Source organism: Hemibagrus wyckioides, linkage group LG02 (assembly GCF_019097595.1).
Source record: "Hemibagrus wyckioides isolate EC202008001 linkage group LG02, SWU_Hwy_1.0, whole genome shotgun sequence".
NCBI lineage: Eukaryota > Metazoa > Chordata > Actinopteri > Siluriformes > Bagridae > Hemibagrus > Hemibagrus wyckioides.
This window is the reverse complement of record NC_080711.1, coordinates 227,897-241,031: the sequence shown is the minus strand read 5'-3', so window position 1 is coordinate 241,031 and position 13,135 is coordinate 227,897. Positions and strand designations below refer to the sequence as shown.

General features: G+C 52.1%; 1 protein-coding gene across 1 annotated transcript in view; it reads left to right on the top strand.

The window, feature by feature from the left end:
* The first annotated feature begins 598 nt into the window (after positions 1–598).
* The window catches only part of LOC131369251 (carnitine O-palmitoyltransferase 1, liver isoform-like), a 43,869-nt gene continuing 31,332 nt past the window's right edge, over positions 599–13,135 (top strand). The window contains exons 1-2 of the mRNA XM_058415785.1: positions 599–732; positions 1,409–1,601. Coding sequence (XP_058271768.1) covers positions 1,461–1,601 — 141 coding nt within the window. The 5' untranslated portion in view covers positions 599–732; positions 1,409–1,460. The remainder of the gene's footprint in view (positions 733–1,408; positions 1,602–13,135) is intronic.

Genomic DNA, 13,135 nt, shown 5'->3' with positions numbered 1-13,135 from the left:
CCTTTTACACCCCACCCCTCCAACCCCCCCACAGCACAGTAGAAAACATGTTTTCCAAATGACGATGGAAGTCGTTTAATTTGGGGGGAAAAACCATGAAGGAGGAAAATGAAATGTCTGTATTATAATTCAAATAAAAAGTGCACTATTATTATTGCCTGTGATAAATAAAGAACAATAAACATCATGAAGAAAAACTGGAGCACTTTTCTCTCACCTCTTTGTTTTCTGTGTGCTGGGGATGGAGCATGCTTTAAAAGAATTTAAAATAAATAATAAACATTTTAAAGTCTCAGCACTGATGATGTCATCAAGAGTTCTGAAATAAACTCAAAAGGGTGGGGGTGGGGGGGTGAACTGTGATAATAAAGGTATGTAGTGTGTAGAATTTATTTATAAATATATAAAGATATATCGGGATTTTTTCGGTTTTTATCGGTATTTTGTGTTTCATACAAATGTCCCAGAGACACGACTGAAATTCTGCTGTTTAAAAAGGAAGCCACTGAGGAATAAGAAGTAGCCAATCAGCGTGCAGAAAGAAAATAAAAACAGGACTAGCCAATCGTAGCTCAGGAGGCGGGACTTGTCGGAATGTGGGTGGGAAAAATAACGTCAAGGAATTTTTTAAACACGCCGTAAACAAAGAAGAGCGAAATACCTGCTTTAGGATTTTAGGGGAAAAAAGAGGTAAAATCTGAGAGGTGTTTCACTCCGGACTGAAGTTTACAGGTAAGAACTTTTTAACCTCAGTGTGTGTTGTCGCTGAAACAGGACTCGCTTCAGAAAGAAGTCTTTAAAAAGTAGTTTTATGTGAAATAAATAAACGAGTTTCTGAAGTAAAAGAAATGAAATGAAAGATGAGTTTAAGAAGTGAATAGTGTGAGGGAAAAGTCGTGTAAGGTTCAGGACTGATTTAAATAAAACTTCATTAATATCTTAAAATGTCTATAAAATATCTCCAAAAATATTAAATTCTACTTTACTTCCTGATAAATGATATTTTACGAACTACTTCACCTGTGACGAGGTGTGTGTGTGTTTGTGTGTGTGCGAGTGTGTGTGTGTTTGTGTGTGTGCGAGTGTGTGTGTGTTTGTGTGTGTGCGAGTGTGTGTGTGTTTGTGTGTGTGCGAGTGTGTGTGCGAGTGTGTGTGTTTGTGTGTGTGCGAGTGTGTGTGTGTTTGTGTGTGTGCGAGTGTGTGTCATGTTGATTGTACAGTACAGTGCACTTTATAATAATCAAATCATTTATTTAGACTCTTTTTACGTTTATATATCAGTTGTGTAGCTGATGTGGATTTTCAGGTTCCTGTACTGTAACAGAGTGTTGTAGAACCAGCTCTGTTGGTGTATGAGTGTACACACACATAGGTGAGAGAGACTCTGTGTGTGTGTGTGTGTGTGTAGGTGGTTGTGTTCTCTCAACAGGGCAGAGTTTCTGTGTGTGTGTGTGTGTGTGATGGCGGAGGCCCACCAAGCCGTTGCGTTCCAGTTCACCATCACTCCTGAGGGCTTCGACCTGCAGCTCTCCCATCAGGCCCTCAATCAGATCTACATCTCCGGCCTGCGCTCATGGAAGAAACGCATCAACAGAGTGAAGGTGTGTGTGTGTGTGTGTGTGGCGGGGGGTGGGGGGCGTTGGGGGTGGTGGTGGTGAAGAGTGTGTGTGAGGGGTGTGTGGGGTGTGTGTGAAGAGTGTGTGTGAGGGGTGTGTGGGGTGTGTAAGAGTGTGTGTGTGTGGGGTGTGTAAGAGTGTGTGTGTGAGGGATGTGTGTAAGAGTGTGTGTGAGGGATGTGTGTAAGAGTGTGTGTGTGGGGTGTGTAAGAGTGTGTGTGGGGGGGGGTGTAAGAGTGTGTGTGTGAGGGGTGTGTAAGAGTGTGTGTGTGAGGGGTGTGTAAGAGTGTGTGTGTGAGGGGTGTGTGGGGTGTGTAAGGGGTGTGTAAAAGTGTGTGTGAGGGGTGTGTAAGAGTGTGTGTGAGGGGTGTGTAAGAGTGTGTGTGAGGGGTGTGTAAGAGTGTGTGTGTGTGGTGTGTAAGAGTGTGTGTGAGGGGTGTGTAAGAGTGTGTGTGAGGGGTGGGTAAGGGTGTGTAAGAGTGTGTGTGAGGGATGTGTGTAAGAGTGTGTGTGTGAGGGGTGTGTGGGGTGTGTGTGGGGTGTGTGAGGGGTGTGTGGGGTGTGTAAGAGTGTGTAAGAGTGTGTGTGAGGGGTGTGTGGGGTGTGTGTGAAGAGTGTGTGTGAGGGGTGTGTGGGGTGTGTAAGAGTGTGTGTGTGTGGGGTGTGTAAGAGTGTGTGTGTGAGGGATGTGTGTAAGAGTGTGTGTGAGGGATGTGTGTAAGAGTGTGTGTGTGGGGTGTGTAAGAGTGTGTGTGGGGGGGGTGTAAGAGTGTGTGTGTGAGGGATGTGTGTGTGAGGGGTGTGTAAGGGTGTGTAAAAGTGTGTGTGAGGGGTGTGAGGGGTGTGTAAGAGTGTGTGTGAGGGGTGTGTAAAAGTGTGTGTGAGGGGTGGGTAAGAGTGTGTGTGAGGGGTGTGTAAGAGTGTGTGTGAGGGGTGTGTAAGAGTGTGTGTGAGGGGTGTGTAAGAGTGTGTGTGAGGGGTGTGTAAGAGTGTGTGTGAGGGGTGTGTAAGAGTGTGTGTGTGAGGGATGTGTGTGTGAGGGGTGTGTAAGGGTGTGTAAAAGTGTGTGTGAGGGGTGTGTGGGGTGTGTAAGAGTGTGTGTGAGGGGTGTGTAAAAGTGTGTGTGAGGGGTGGGTAAGAGTGTGTGTGAGGGGTGTGTAAGAGTGTGTGTGAGGGGTGTGTAAGAGTGTGTGTGAGGGGTGTGTAAGAGTGTGTGTGAGGGGTGTGTAAGAGTGTGTGTGAGGGGTGTGTAAGAGTGTGTGTGAGGGGTGTGTAAGAGTGTGTGTGAGGGGTGGGTAAGAGTGTGTGTGAGGGGTGGGTAAGAGTGTGTATGAGGGGTGGGTAAGAGTGTGTGTGAGGAGTGTGTGGGGTGTGTAAGAGTGTGTGTGAGGGGTGGGTAAGAGTGTGTGTGAGGGGTGGGTAAGAGGGTGTGTGAGGGGTGTGTAAGAGTGTGTGTGAGGAGTGTGTGGGGTGTGTAAGAGTGTGTGTGAGGGGTGGGTAAGAGGGTGTGTAAGAGCGTGTGTGAGGGATGTGTGTGAGTGTGTGTGAGGGGTGTGTAAGGGTGTGTAAGAGTGTGTGTAAGAGTGTGTGTGAGGGATGTGTGTAAGAGTGTGTAAGAGTGTGTAAGAGTGTGTGTGAAGGGTGTGTAAGAGTGTGTGTGAAGGTTGTGTAAGTGTGTGTGAGGGATGTGTGGGGTGTGTGTGAGGGGTGTGTAAGAGTGTGTGTGAGGGATGTGTGGGGTGTGTGTGAGGGGTGTGTAAGAGTGTGTGTGAGGGGTGTCTGGGGTGTGTAAAAGTGTGTGTGAGGGGTGTGTGGGGTGTGTAAGAGTGGGTGTGTGGGGTGTGTAAGAGTGTGTGTGGGAGGGGTGTGAGGGGTGTGTGTGGTGTGTAAGAATGTGTGTGAGGGGGGTGTGTGTGGGGTGTGTGAGGGATGTGTGGGGTGTGTGAGGGGTGTGTAAGAGTGTGTGTGAGGGGTGTGTGGGGTGTGTAAGAGTGTGTGTGTGAGGGAGGTGTGTAAGAGTGTGTGTGTGAGGGAGGTGTGTAAGAGTGTGTGTGAGGGGTGTGTAAGGGTGTGTAAAAGTGTGTGTGAGGGGTGTGTGGGGTGTGTAAGAGTGTGTGTGAGGGATGTGTGGGGTGTGTGTGAGGGGTGTGTAAGAGTGTGTGTGAGGGGTGTGTGTGGTGTGTAAGAGTGTGTGTGAGGGATGTGTGGGGTGTGTGTGAGGGATGTGTGGGGTGTGTATGAGGGGTGTGTAAGAGTGTGTGTGAGGGATGTGTGGGGTGTGTGTGAGGGGTGTGTAAGAGTGTGTGTGAGGGATGTGTGGGGTGTGTAAGAATGTGTGTAAGAGTGTGTGTGAGGGGTGTGTGGGGTGTGAAAGAGTGTGTGTGAGGGGTGGGTAAGAGTGTGTGTGAGGGGTGGGTAAGAGTGTGTGTGAGGGTGTGTATGAGTGTGTGTGAGGGTGGGTAAGAGTGTGTGTGAGGGGTGGGTAGAGTGTGTATGAGGGTGGGTAAGAGTGTGTGTGAGGGGGTGGGTAAAAGTGTGTGTGTGTGGGGTGTGAAAGAGTGTGTGTGTGGGTGTGAAAGAGTGTGTGTGAGGGGTGGGTAGAGTGTGTGTGAGGGGTGGGTAAGAGTGTGTGTGAGGGGTGGGTAAGAGTGTGTGTGAGGGGTGGGTAAGAGTGTGTATGAGGGGTGTGTAAGAGTGTGTGTGAGGAGTGTGTGGGGTGTGTAAGAGTGTGTGTGAGGGGTGGGTAAGAGGGTGTGTAAGAGCGTGTGTGAGGGATGTGTGTGAGTGTGTGTGAGGGGTGTGTAAGAGTGTGTGTGAGGGGTGTGTGTGGTGTGTGTGAGGGATGTGTGGGGTGTGTGTGAGGAGTGTGTAAGAGTGTGTGTGAGGGGTGTCTGGGGTGTGTAAAAGTGTGTGTGAGGGGTGTGTGGGGTGTGTAAGAGTGTGTGTGTGAGGGGTGTGTGGGGTGTGTAAGAGTGTGTGTGGGAGGGGTGTGTGTGGTGTGTAAGAATGTGTGTGAGGGGTGTGTGAGGTGTGTGTGGGGTGTGTGAGGGATGTGTGGGGTGTGTAAGAGTGTGTGTGAGAGTGTGTGGGGTGTGTAAGAGTGTGTGTGAGGGGTGTGTAAGAGCGTGTGTGAGGGATGTGTGTGAGTGTGTGTGAGGGGTGTGTAAGGGTGTGTAAGAGTGTGTGTAAGAGTGTGTGTGAAGGGTGTGTAAGAGTGTGTGTGTGAGGGATGTGTGGGGTGTGTGTGTGGGGTGTGTAAGAGTGTGTGTGAGGGGTGTGTAAGAGTGTGTGTGAGGGATGTGTGGGGTGTGTGTGAGGGATGTGTGGGGTGTGTATGAGGGGTGTGTAAGAGTGTGTGTGAGGGATGTGTGGGGTGTGTAAGAATGTGTGTGAGGGGTGTGTGAGTGTGTGTGAGGGGTGTGTGGGGTGTGTAGAGTGTGTGTGAGGGGTGTGTGGGGTGTGCAAGAGTGTGTGTGAGGGGTGTGTAAGAGTGTGTGTGAGGGGTGTGTAAGAGTGTGTGTGAGGGGTGTGTAAGAGTGTGTGTGAAAGAGTGTGTGTGAGGGGTGTGTAAGAGTGTGTGTGAGGGGTGTGTGGGGTGTGTGTGAGGGGTGTGTGGGGTGTGTGTGAGGGGTGTGTGGGGTGTGTGTAAGAGTGTGTGTGAGGGGTGTGTGTGAGGGGTGTGAGGGGTGTGTGAGGGGTGTGAGGGGTGTGAGGGGTGTGTGTGAGGGGGTGTGTGAGGGGTGTGTGGGTGTGTAAGAGTGTGTGTGAGGGTGTGAGGGGTGTGTGTGAAGAGTGTGTGAGGGTGTGTAAGAGTGTGTGTGAGGGGTGTGTGAGTGGTGTGTAAGAGTGTGTGTGTGAGGGGTGTGTAAGAGTGTGTGTGAGGATGTGTGTAAGAATGTGTGTGAGGGTGTGTAAGAGTGGGTGTGTAAGAGTGTGTGTGAGGTGTTGTGTGTAAGGGTTGTGTAAAAGTGTGTGTGAGGGGTGGGTAAGAGTGTGTGTGAGGGGTGTGTAAGAGTGTGTGTGAGGGGTGGGTAAGAGTGTGTGTGAGGGGTGGGTAAGAGTGTTTGTGAGGGGTGGGTAAGAGTGTGTGTGAGGGGTGGGTAAGAGTGTGTGTGAGGGATGTGTGTAAGAGTGTGTAAGAGTGTGTGTGAAGGGTGTGTAAGAGTGTGTGTGTGAGGGATGTGTGGGGTGTGTGTGTGGGGTGTGTGGGGTGTGTAAGAGTGTGTGTGTGGGGTGTGTAAGAGTGTGTGTGTGAGGGGTGTGTGTGAGGGGTGTGTGTGAGGGATGTGTGTGTGAGGGATGTGTGGGGTGTGTAAGAGTGTGTGTGTGGGGTGTGTAAGAGTGTGTGTGTGAGGGATGTGTGTGTGAGGGATGTGTGTGAGGGATGTGTGTAAGAGTGTGTGTGAAGGGTGTGTAAGGGTGTGTAAAAGTGTGTGTGAGGGGTGTGTGGGGTGTGTAAGTGTGTGTGTGTGAGGGGTGTGTGGGGTGTGTAAGAGTGTGTGTGTGAGGGGTGTGTGTGAGGGATGTGTGTAAGAGTGTGTGTGAAGGGTGTGTAAGGGTGTGTAAAAGTGTGTGTGAGGGGTGTGTGGGGTGTGTAAGTGTGTGTGTGTGAGGGGTGTGTGTGAGGGGTGTGTAAGAGTGTGTGTGAGGGGTGTGTGGGGTGTGTGAGGGGTGTGTGGGGTGTGTAAGTGTGTGTGTGAGGGGTGTGAGGGGTGTGTGTGAGGGGTGTGCAAGAGTGTGTGTGAGGGGTGTGTGGGGTGTGTGTGAGGGGTGTGTAAGGGTGTGTAAGAGTGTGTGTAAGAGTGTGTGTGAGGGATGTGTGTAAGGGTGTGTAAGAGTGTGTAAGAGTGTGTGTGAAGGGTGTGTAAGAGTGTGTGTGTGAGGGATGTGTGGGGTGTGTGTGTGGGGTGTGTAAGAGTGTGTGTGTGGGGTGTGTAAGAGTGTGTGTGTGAGGGGTGTGTGTGAGGGATGTGTGTGTGAGGGATGTGTGTAAGAGTGTGTGTGAAGGGTGTGTAAAAGTGTGTGTGAGGGGTGTGTGGGGTGTGTGTGAGGGGTGTGTAAGAGTGTGTGTGAGGGGTGTGTGTGGTGTGTAAGAATGTGTGTGAGGGGTGTGTAAGAGTGTGTGTGAGGGGTGTGTGTGGTGTGTAAGAATGTGTGTGGGGTGTGTGAGGGGTGTGTAAGAGTGTGTGTGAGGGGTGTGTAAGGGTGTGTAAAAGTGTGTGTGAGGGGTGTGTAAGAGTGTGTGTGAGGGGTGTGTAAGTGTGTGTGTGAGGGGTGTGAGGGTGTGTGTGAGGGGTGTGCAAGAGTGTGTGTGAGGGGTGTGTAAGAGTGTGTGTGAGGGGTGTGTAAGAGTGTGTGGGAGTGTGAGGGAGGGTGTGTAAGAGTGTGTGTGAGGGTGTGTAGAGTGTGTGTGAGGGTGTGTGAGAGGTGTGTGAGGGTGTGTAAGAGTGTGTGTGAGGGGTGTGTAGAGTGTGTGTGAGGGGTGTGTAAGAGTGTGTGTGAGGGGTGTGTGGGGTGTGTGTGTGTGTGTGAGGGGTGTGTGGGGTGTGTAAGAGTGTATGTGAGGTGTGTGGGAGGGTGTGTAAGTGTGTGTGTGAGGGTGTGTGGGTGTGTAAGAGTGTGTGAGGGTGTGTGGGGTGTGTAAGAGTGTGTGTGTGAGGGGTGTGAGGGGTGTGTAAGAGTGTGTGTGGGAGGGGGTGTGTGAGGTGTGTAAGTGTGTGTGTGAGGGGTGTGTGGGGTGTGTAAGAGTGTGTGTGAGGGGTGTGTGGGGTGTGTAAGAGTGTGTGTGAGGGGTGTGTGGGTGTGTGTAAGAGGGGTGTGTAAGAGTGTGTGAGGGTGTGTGAGGGTGTGTGTGAGGGTGTGTAAGAGTGTGTAAGAGTGTGTGTGAGGGGTGTGTAAGAGTGTGTGTGAGGGGTGTGTGGGGTGTGTGAGTGTGTGAGAGTGTGTGTGGGAGGGTGTGTGTGAGTGTGTGTGAGTGTGTGTGAGGGTGTGTAAGAGTGTGTGAGGGATGTGTAAGGGTGTGTAAAAGTGTGTGTGAGGGGTGTGTGGGGTGTGTGTTAGGGGTGTGTATGTGTGTGTGTGAGGGGTGTGAGGGGTGTGTACGAGTGTGTGTGGGAGGGTGTGTGGGGTGTAGAGGGTGTGGGGGTGTGTAAGAGTGTGTGTGGGGGGTGTGTATGTGTGTGTGTGAGGGGTGTGAGGGGTGTGTACGAGTGTGTGTGGGAGGGGTGTGTGAGGGATGTGTGGGTTGTGTGTGAGGGGTGTGTGGGGTGTGTAAGAGTGTGTGTGAGGGGTGTGTAAGAGTGTGTGTGAGTGTGTGTGAGTGTGTGTGTGTAAGAGTGTGTAAGAGTGTGTGTGTGAGGGGTGTGTGGGGTGTGTAAGAGTGTGTGTGAGGGGTGTGTGGGGTGTGTGTGAGGGGTGTGTAAGAGTGTGTGTGAGGGGTGTGTAAGAGTGTGTGTGAGGGGTGTGTAAGAGTGTGTGTGAGGGATGTGTGGGGTGCGTTAGTGTGTGTGAGGGGTGTGTGGGGTGTGTAAGAGTGTGCGTGAGGGGTGTGTGTGGTGTGTAAGAGTGTGTGTGTGTGAGGGGTGTGTAAGAGTGTGTGTGGGGTGTGTAAGAGTGTGTGTGTGAGGTGTGTGTGGGGTGTGTAAGAGTGTGTGTGTGAGGTGTGTGTGGGGTGTGTAAGAGTGTGTGTGGGGTGTGTAAGTGTGTGTGTGAGGGGTGTGTATGTGTGTGTGTGAGGGGTGTGTGGGGTGTGTAAGAGTGTGTGTGGGAGGATGTGTGTGGGGTGTGTAAGAGTGTGTGTGAGGGGTGTGTGTGGTGTGTAAGAGTGTGTGTGAGGGGTGTGTGAGTGTGTAAGAGTGTGTGTGAGGTGTGAGGGTGTGTGGGTGTGTAAGAGTGTGTGTGAGGGTGTGTGGGGTGTGTAAGAGTGTGTGTGAGTGTGTGGGGTGTGTGGGGTGTGGGGTGTGTAAGAGTGTGTGTAAGGGGTGTGTAAGAGTGTGTGTGAGGGTGTGTGGGGGTGTGTGTTAGGGTGTGTAAGAGTGTGTGTGTGAGGGGTGTGTGGGGTGTGTAAGAGTGTGTGTGGGAGGGGTGTGTGGGGTGTGTAAGGGTGTGTGTGTGAGGGGTGTGTGGGGTGTGTAAGAGTGTGTGTGTGAGGGTGTGTGGGGTGTGTAAGAGTGTGTGTGAGGGGGGTGTGGGGTGTGTAAGAGTGTGTGTGAGGGGTGTGTGGGGTGTGTAAGAGTGTGTGTGAGGGGTGTGTGGGGTGTGTAAGAGTGTGTGTGGGGGGTGTAAGAGTGTGTGTGAGGGGTGTGTGGGGTGTGTAAGAGTGTGTGTGAGGGGTGTGTGTGTGTATGAGGGGTGTGTAAGAGTGTGTGGTGTGTAAGAGTGTGTGTGTGAGGGGTGTGTGGGGTGTGTAAGAGTGTGTGTGAGGGGTGTGTGTGGTGTGTAAGAGTGTGTGTGTGAGGGGTGTGTGGGGTGTGTAAGAGTGTTTGTGAGGGGTGTGTGGGGTGTGTAAGAGTGTGTGTGTGAGGGGTATGTGGGGTGTGTAAGAGTGTGTGTGTGTGTGGGGTGTGTAAGAGTGTGGGTGGGGGGTGTGAGGGGTGTGTAAGAGTGTGTGTGAGGGGTGTGTGGGAGTGTGTAAGAGTGTGTGTGGGAGGGGTGTGTGGGTGTGTGTGAGGGTGTGTGGGGTGTGTATGTGTGTGTGTGGGGTGTGTAAGAGTGTGTGTGGGAGGGGTGTGAGGGGTGTGTAAGAGTGTGTGTGAGGGGTGTGTAAGAGTGTGTGTGATGGGTGTGTAAGAGTGTGTGTGAGGGGTGTGTGAGTGTGTGTGAGGGATGTGTGTAAGAGTGTGTAAGAGTGTTTGTGTGAGGGGTGTGTGGGGTGTGTAAGAGTGTGTGTGTGAGGGATGTGTGGGGTGTGTGTGAGGGGTGTGTGAGGGGTGTGTAAGGGTGTGTAAGAGTGTGTGTGATGGGTGTGTGAGGGGGTGTGTGAGTGTGTATGATGGGTGTGTAAGAGTGTGTGTGAGTGTGTGTGGGTGTGTAAGAGTGGGTATGAGGGGTGTGAGGGGTGTGTAAGAGTGTGTGTGAGGGGTGTGTGAGGTGTGTGTGAGGGGTGTGTGTAAGAGTGTGTAAGAGTGTGTGTGTGAGGGATGTGTGGGGTGTGTGTGAGGGGTGTGTGAGGGGTGTGTAAGGGTGTGTAAGAGTGTGTGTGATGGGTGTGTGAGGGGTGTGTGAGTGTGTATGATGGGTGTGTAAGAGTGTGTGTGAGTGGTGTGTAAGAGTGTGTGTGAGGGGTGTGTAAGAGTGTGTGTGAGGGGTGTGTGAGTGTGTGTGAGGGGTGTGTGTAAGAGTGTGTAAGAGTGTGTGTGTGAGGGATGTGTGGGGTGTGTGTGAGGGGTGTGTAAGAGTGTTTGTGAGGGGTGTGTAAGAGTGTTTGTGAGGGGTGTGTAAGAGTGTGTGTGAGGGGTGTGTAAGAGTGTGTGTGATGGGTGTGTAAGAGTGTGTGTGAGGGGTGTGTGAGTGTGTGTGAGGGGTGTGTGGGGTGTGTAAGAGTGTGTGTGTGAGGGATGTGTGGGGTGTGTGTGAGGGGTGTGTGAGGGGTGTGTAAGGGTGTGTAAGAGTGTGTGTGATGGGTGTGTGAGGGGTGTGTGAGTGTGTATGATGGGTGTGTAAGAGTGTGTGTGAGGGGTGTGTAAGAGTGTGTGTGAGGGGTGTGTAAGAGTGTGTGTGAGGGGTGTGTGTGTGAGGGGTGTGTGTAAGAGTGTGTAAGAGTGTGTGTGTGAGGGATGTGTGGGGTGTGTGTGAGGGGTGTGTAAGGGTGTGTAAGAGTGTGTGTGATAGGTGTGTGAGGGGTGTGTGAGTGTGTATGATGGGTGTGTAAGAGTGTGTGTGATGGGTGTGTGAGTGTGTGTGAGGGGTGTGTAAGAGTGTGTGTGAGGGGTGTGTAAGAGTGTGTGTGAGGGGTGTGTGTAAGAGTGTGTAAGAGTGTGTGTGTGAGGGATGTGTGGGGTGTGTGTGAGGGGTGTGTGAGGGGTGTGTAAGGGTGTGTAAGAGTGTGTGTGATGGGTGTGTGAGGGGTGTGTGAGTGTGTATGATGGGTGTGTAAGAGTGTGTGTGAGGGGTGTGTAAGAGTGTGTGTGAGGGGTGTGTGAGTGTGTGTGAGGGGTGTGTGTAAGAGTGTGTAAGAGTGTGTGTGTGAGGGATGTGTGGGGTGTGTGTGAGGGGTGTGTAAGAGTGTTTGTGAGGGTGTGTGTAAGAGTGTTTGTGAGGGTGTGAGTGTGTAAGAGTGTGTGTGAGGGGTGTGTAAGAGTGTGTGTGATGGGTGTGTAAGAGTGTGTGTGAGGGGTGTGTGAGTGTGTGTGAGGGGTGTGTGGGGTGTGTAAGAGTGTGTGTGTGAGGGATGTGTGGGGTGTGTGTGAGGGGTGTGTAAGAGTGTTTGTGAGGGGTGTGAGGGGTGTGTAAGAGTGTGTGAGGGGTGTGTGGGGTGTGTAAGAGTGTGTGTGTGGGGTGTCTAAGAGTGTGTGTGAGGGTGTGTAGAGTGTGTGGGTGAGGGTGTGTGAGTGTGTAAGAGTGTGTGTGAGGGGTGTGTGGGGTGTGTAAGAGTGTGTGTGTGGGGTGTCTAAGAGTGTGTGTGAGGGGTGTGTGTGGTGTGTAAGAGTGTGTGTGAGGGGTGTAAGAGTGTGTGTGAGGGGTGTGTGGGGTGTGTAAGAGTGTGTGTGAGGGGTGTGTGTGTGTATGAGGGGTGTGTAAGAGTGTGTGTGAGTGGTGTGTAAGAGTGTGTGTGAGGGGTGTGTGAGTGTATGTGAGGGATGTGTGTTAGAGTGTCTAAGAGTGTTTGTGTGAGGGGTGTGTGGGGTGTGTAAGAGTGTGTGTGAGGGGTGTGTGTGGTGTGTAAGAGTGTGTGTGAGGGGTGTGTGGGGTGTGTAAGAGTGTGTGTGATGGGTGTGTAAGAGTGTGTGTGAGGGGTGTGTGAGTGTGTGTGAGGGGTGTGTAAGAGTGTTTGTGAGGGGTGTGTAAGAGTGTGTGAGGGGTGTGTGGGGTGTGTAAGAGTGTGTGTGAGGGGTGTGTGGGGTGTGTAAGAGTGTGTGTGAGGGGTGTGTAAGAGTGTGTGTGGGGTGTGTAAGAGTGTGTGTGAGGGTGTGTGTGGGTGTGTAAGAGTGTATGTGAGGGATGTGTGTTAGAGTGTGTAAGAGTGTTTGTGTGAGGGTGTGTGGGGTGTGTAAGAGTGTGTGTGAGGGGTGTGTGTGGTGTGTAAGAGTGTGTTTGTGAGGGGTGTGTAAGAGTGTGTGTGAGGGTGTGTGGGGTGTGTAAGAGTGTGTGTGTGAGGGGTGATGTGTGGGGTGTGTAAGAGTGTGTGTGTGAGGGGTGTGTGGGGTGTGTAAGAGTGTGTGTGAGGGTTGTGTGGGGTGTGTAAGAGTGTGTGTGAGGGGTGTGTGGGGTGTGTACGAGTGTGTGTGTGAGGGGTGTGTGGGGTGTGTGTGAGGGGTGTGTATGTGTGTGTGTGAGGGGTGTGTGGGGTGTGTAAGAGTGTGTGGGAGGGGTGTGAGGGGTGTGTAAGAGTGTGTGTGAGGGGTGTGTGAGTGTGTGTGAGGGATGTGTGTAAGAGTGTGTAAGAGTGTGTGTGTGAGGGGTGTGTGGGGTGTGTGTGTGTGAGGGATGTGTGGGGTGTGTGTGAGGGGTGTGTGAGGGGTGTGTGAGGGGTGTGTAAGGGTGTGTAAGAGTGTGTGTGAGGGGTGTGTGGGGTGTGTAAGTGTGTGTGTGGGGTGTGTAAGAGTGTGTGTGAGGGGTGTGTGGGGTGTGTAAGAGTGTGTGTGTGAGGGATGTGTGGGGTGTGTGTGAGGGGTGTGTAAGAGTGTGTGTGAGGGGTGTGTAAGAGTGTGTGTGATGGGTGTGTGAGGGGTGTGTGAGTGTGTATGGGGGGTGTGTAAGAGTGTGTGTGAGTGGTGTGTAAGAGTGTGTGTGATGGGTGTGTGAGTGTGTGTGAGGGATGTGTGTAAGAGTGTGTGTGTGAGGGGTGTGTGGGGTGTGTAAGAGTGTGTGTGAGGGGTGTGTAAGAGTGTGTGTGAGGGGTGTGTAAGAGTGTGTGTGTGAGGGATGTGTGGGGTGTGTAAGAGTGTGTGTGAGGGGTGTGTTAGAGTGTGTGTGAGGGGTGTGAGGGGTGTGTAAGAGTGTGTGTGAGGGGTGTGTGGGGTGTGTAAGAGTGTGTGTGAGGGGTGTGTGGGGTGTGTAAGAGTGTGTGTGAGGGGTGTGTGGGGTGTGTAAGAGTGTGTGTGAGGGGTGTGTGGGGTGTGTAAGAGTGTGTGTGAGGGGTGTGTGTGTGGGGTGTGTAAGAGTGTGTGTGTGGGGTGTGTGGGGTGTGTAAGAGTGTGTGTGTGGGGTGTGTAAGAGTGTGTGTGTGGGGTGTGTAAGAGTGTGTGTGTGGGGTGTGTAAGAGTGTGTGTGAGGGGTGTGTAAGAGTGTGTGTGGGGTGTGTGTGGGGTGTGTGTGGGGTGTGTGAGGGGTGTGTAAGAGTGTGTGTGTGGGGTGTGTGT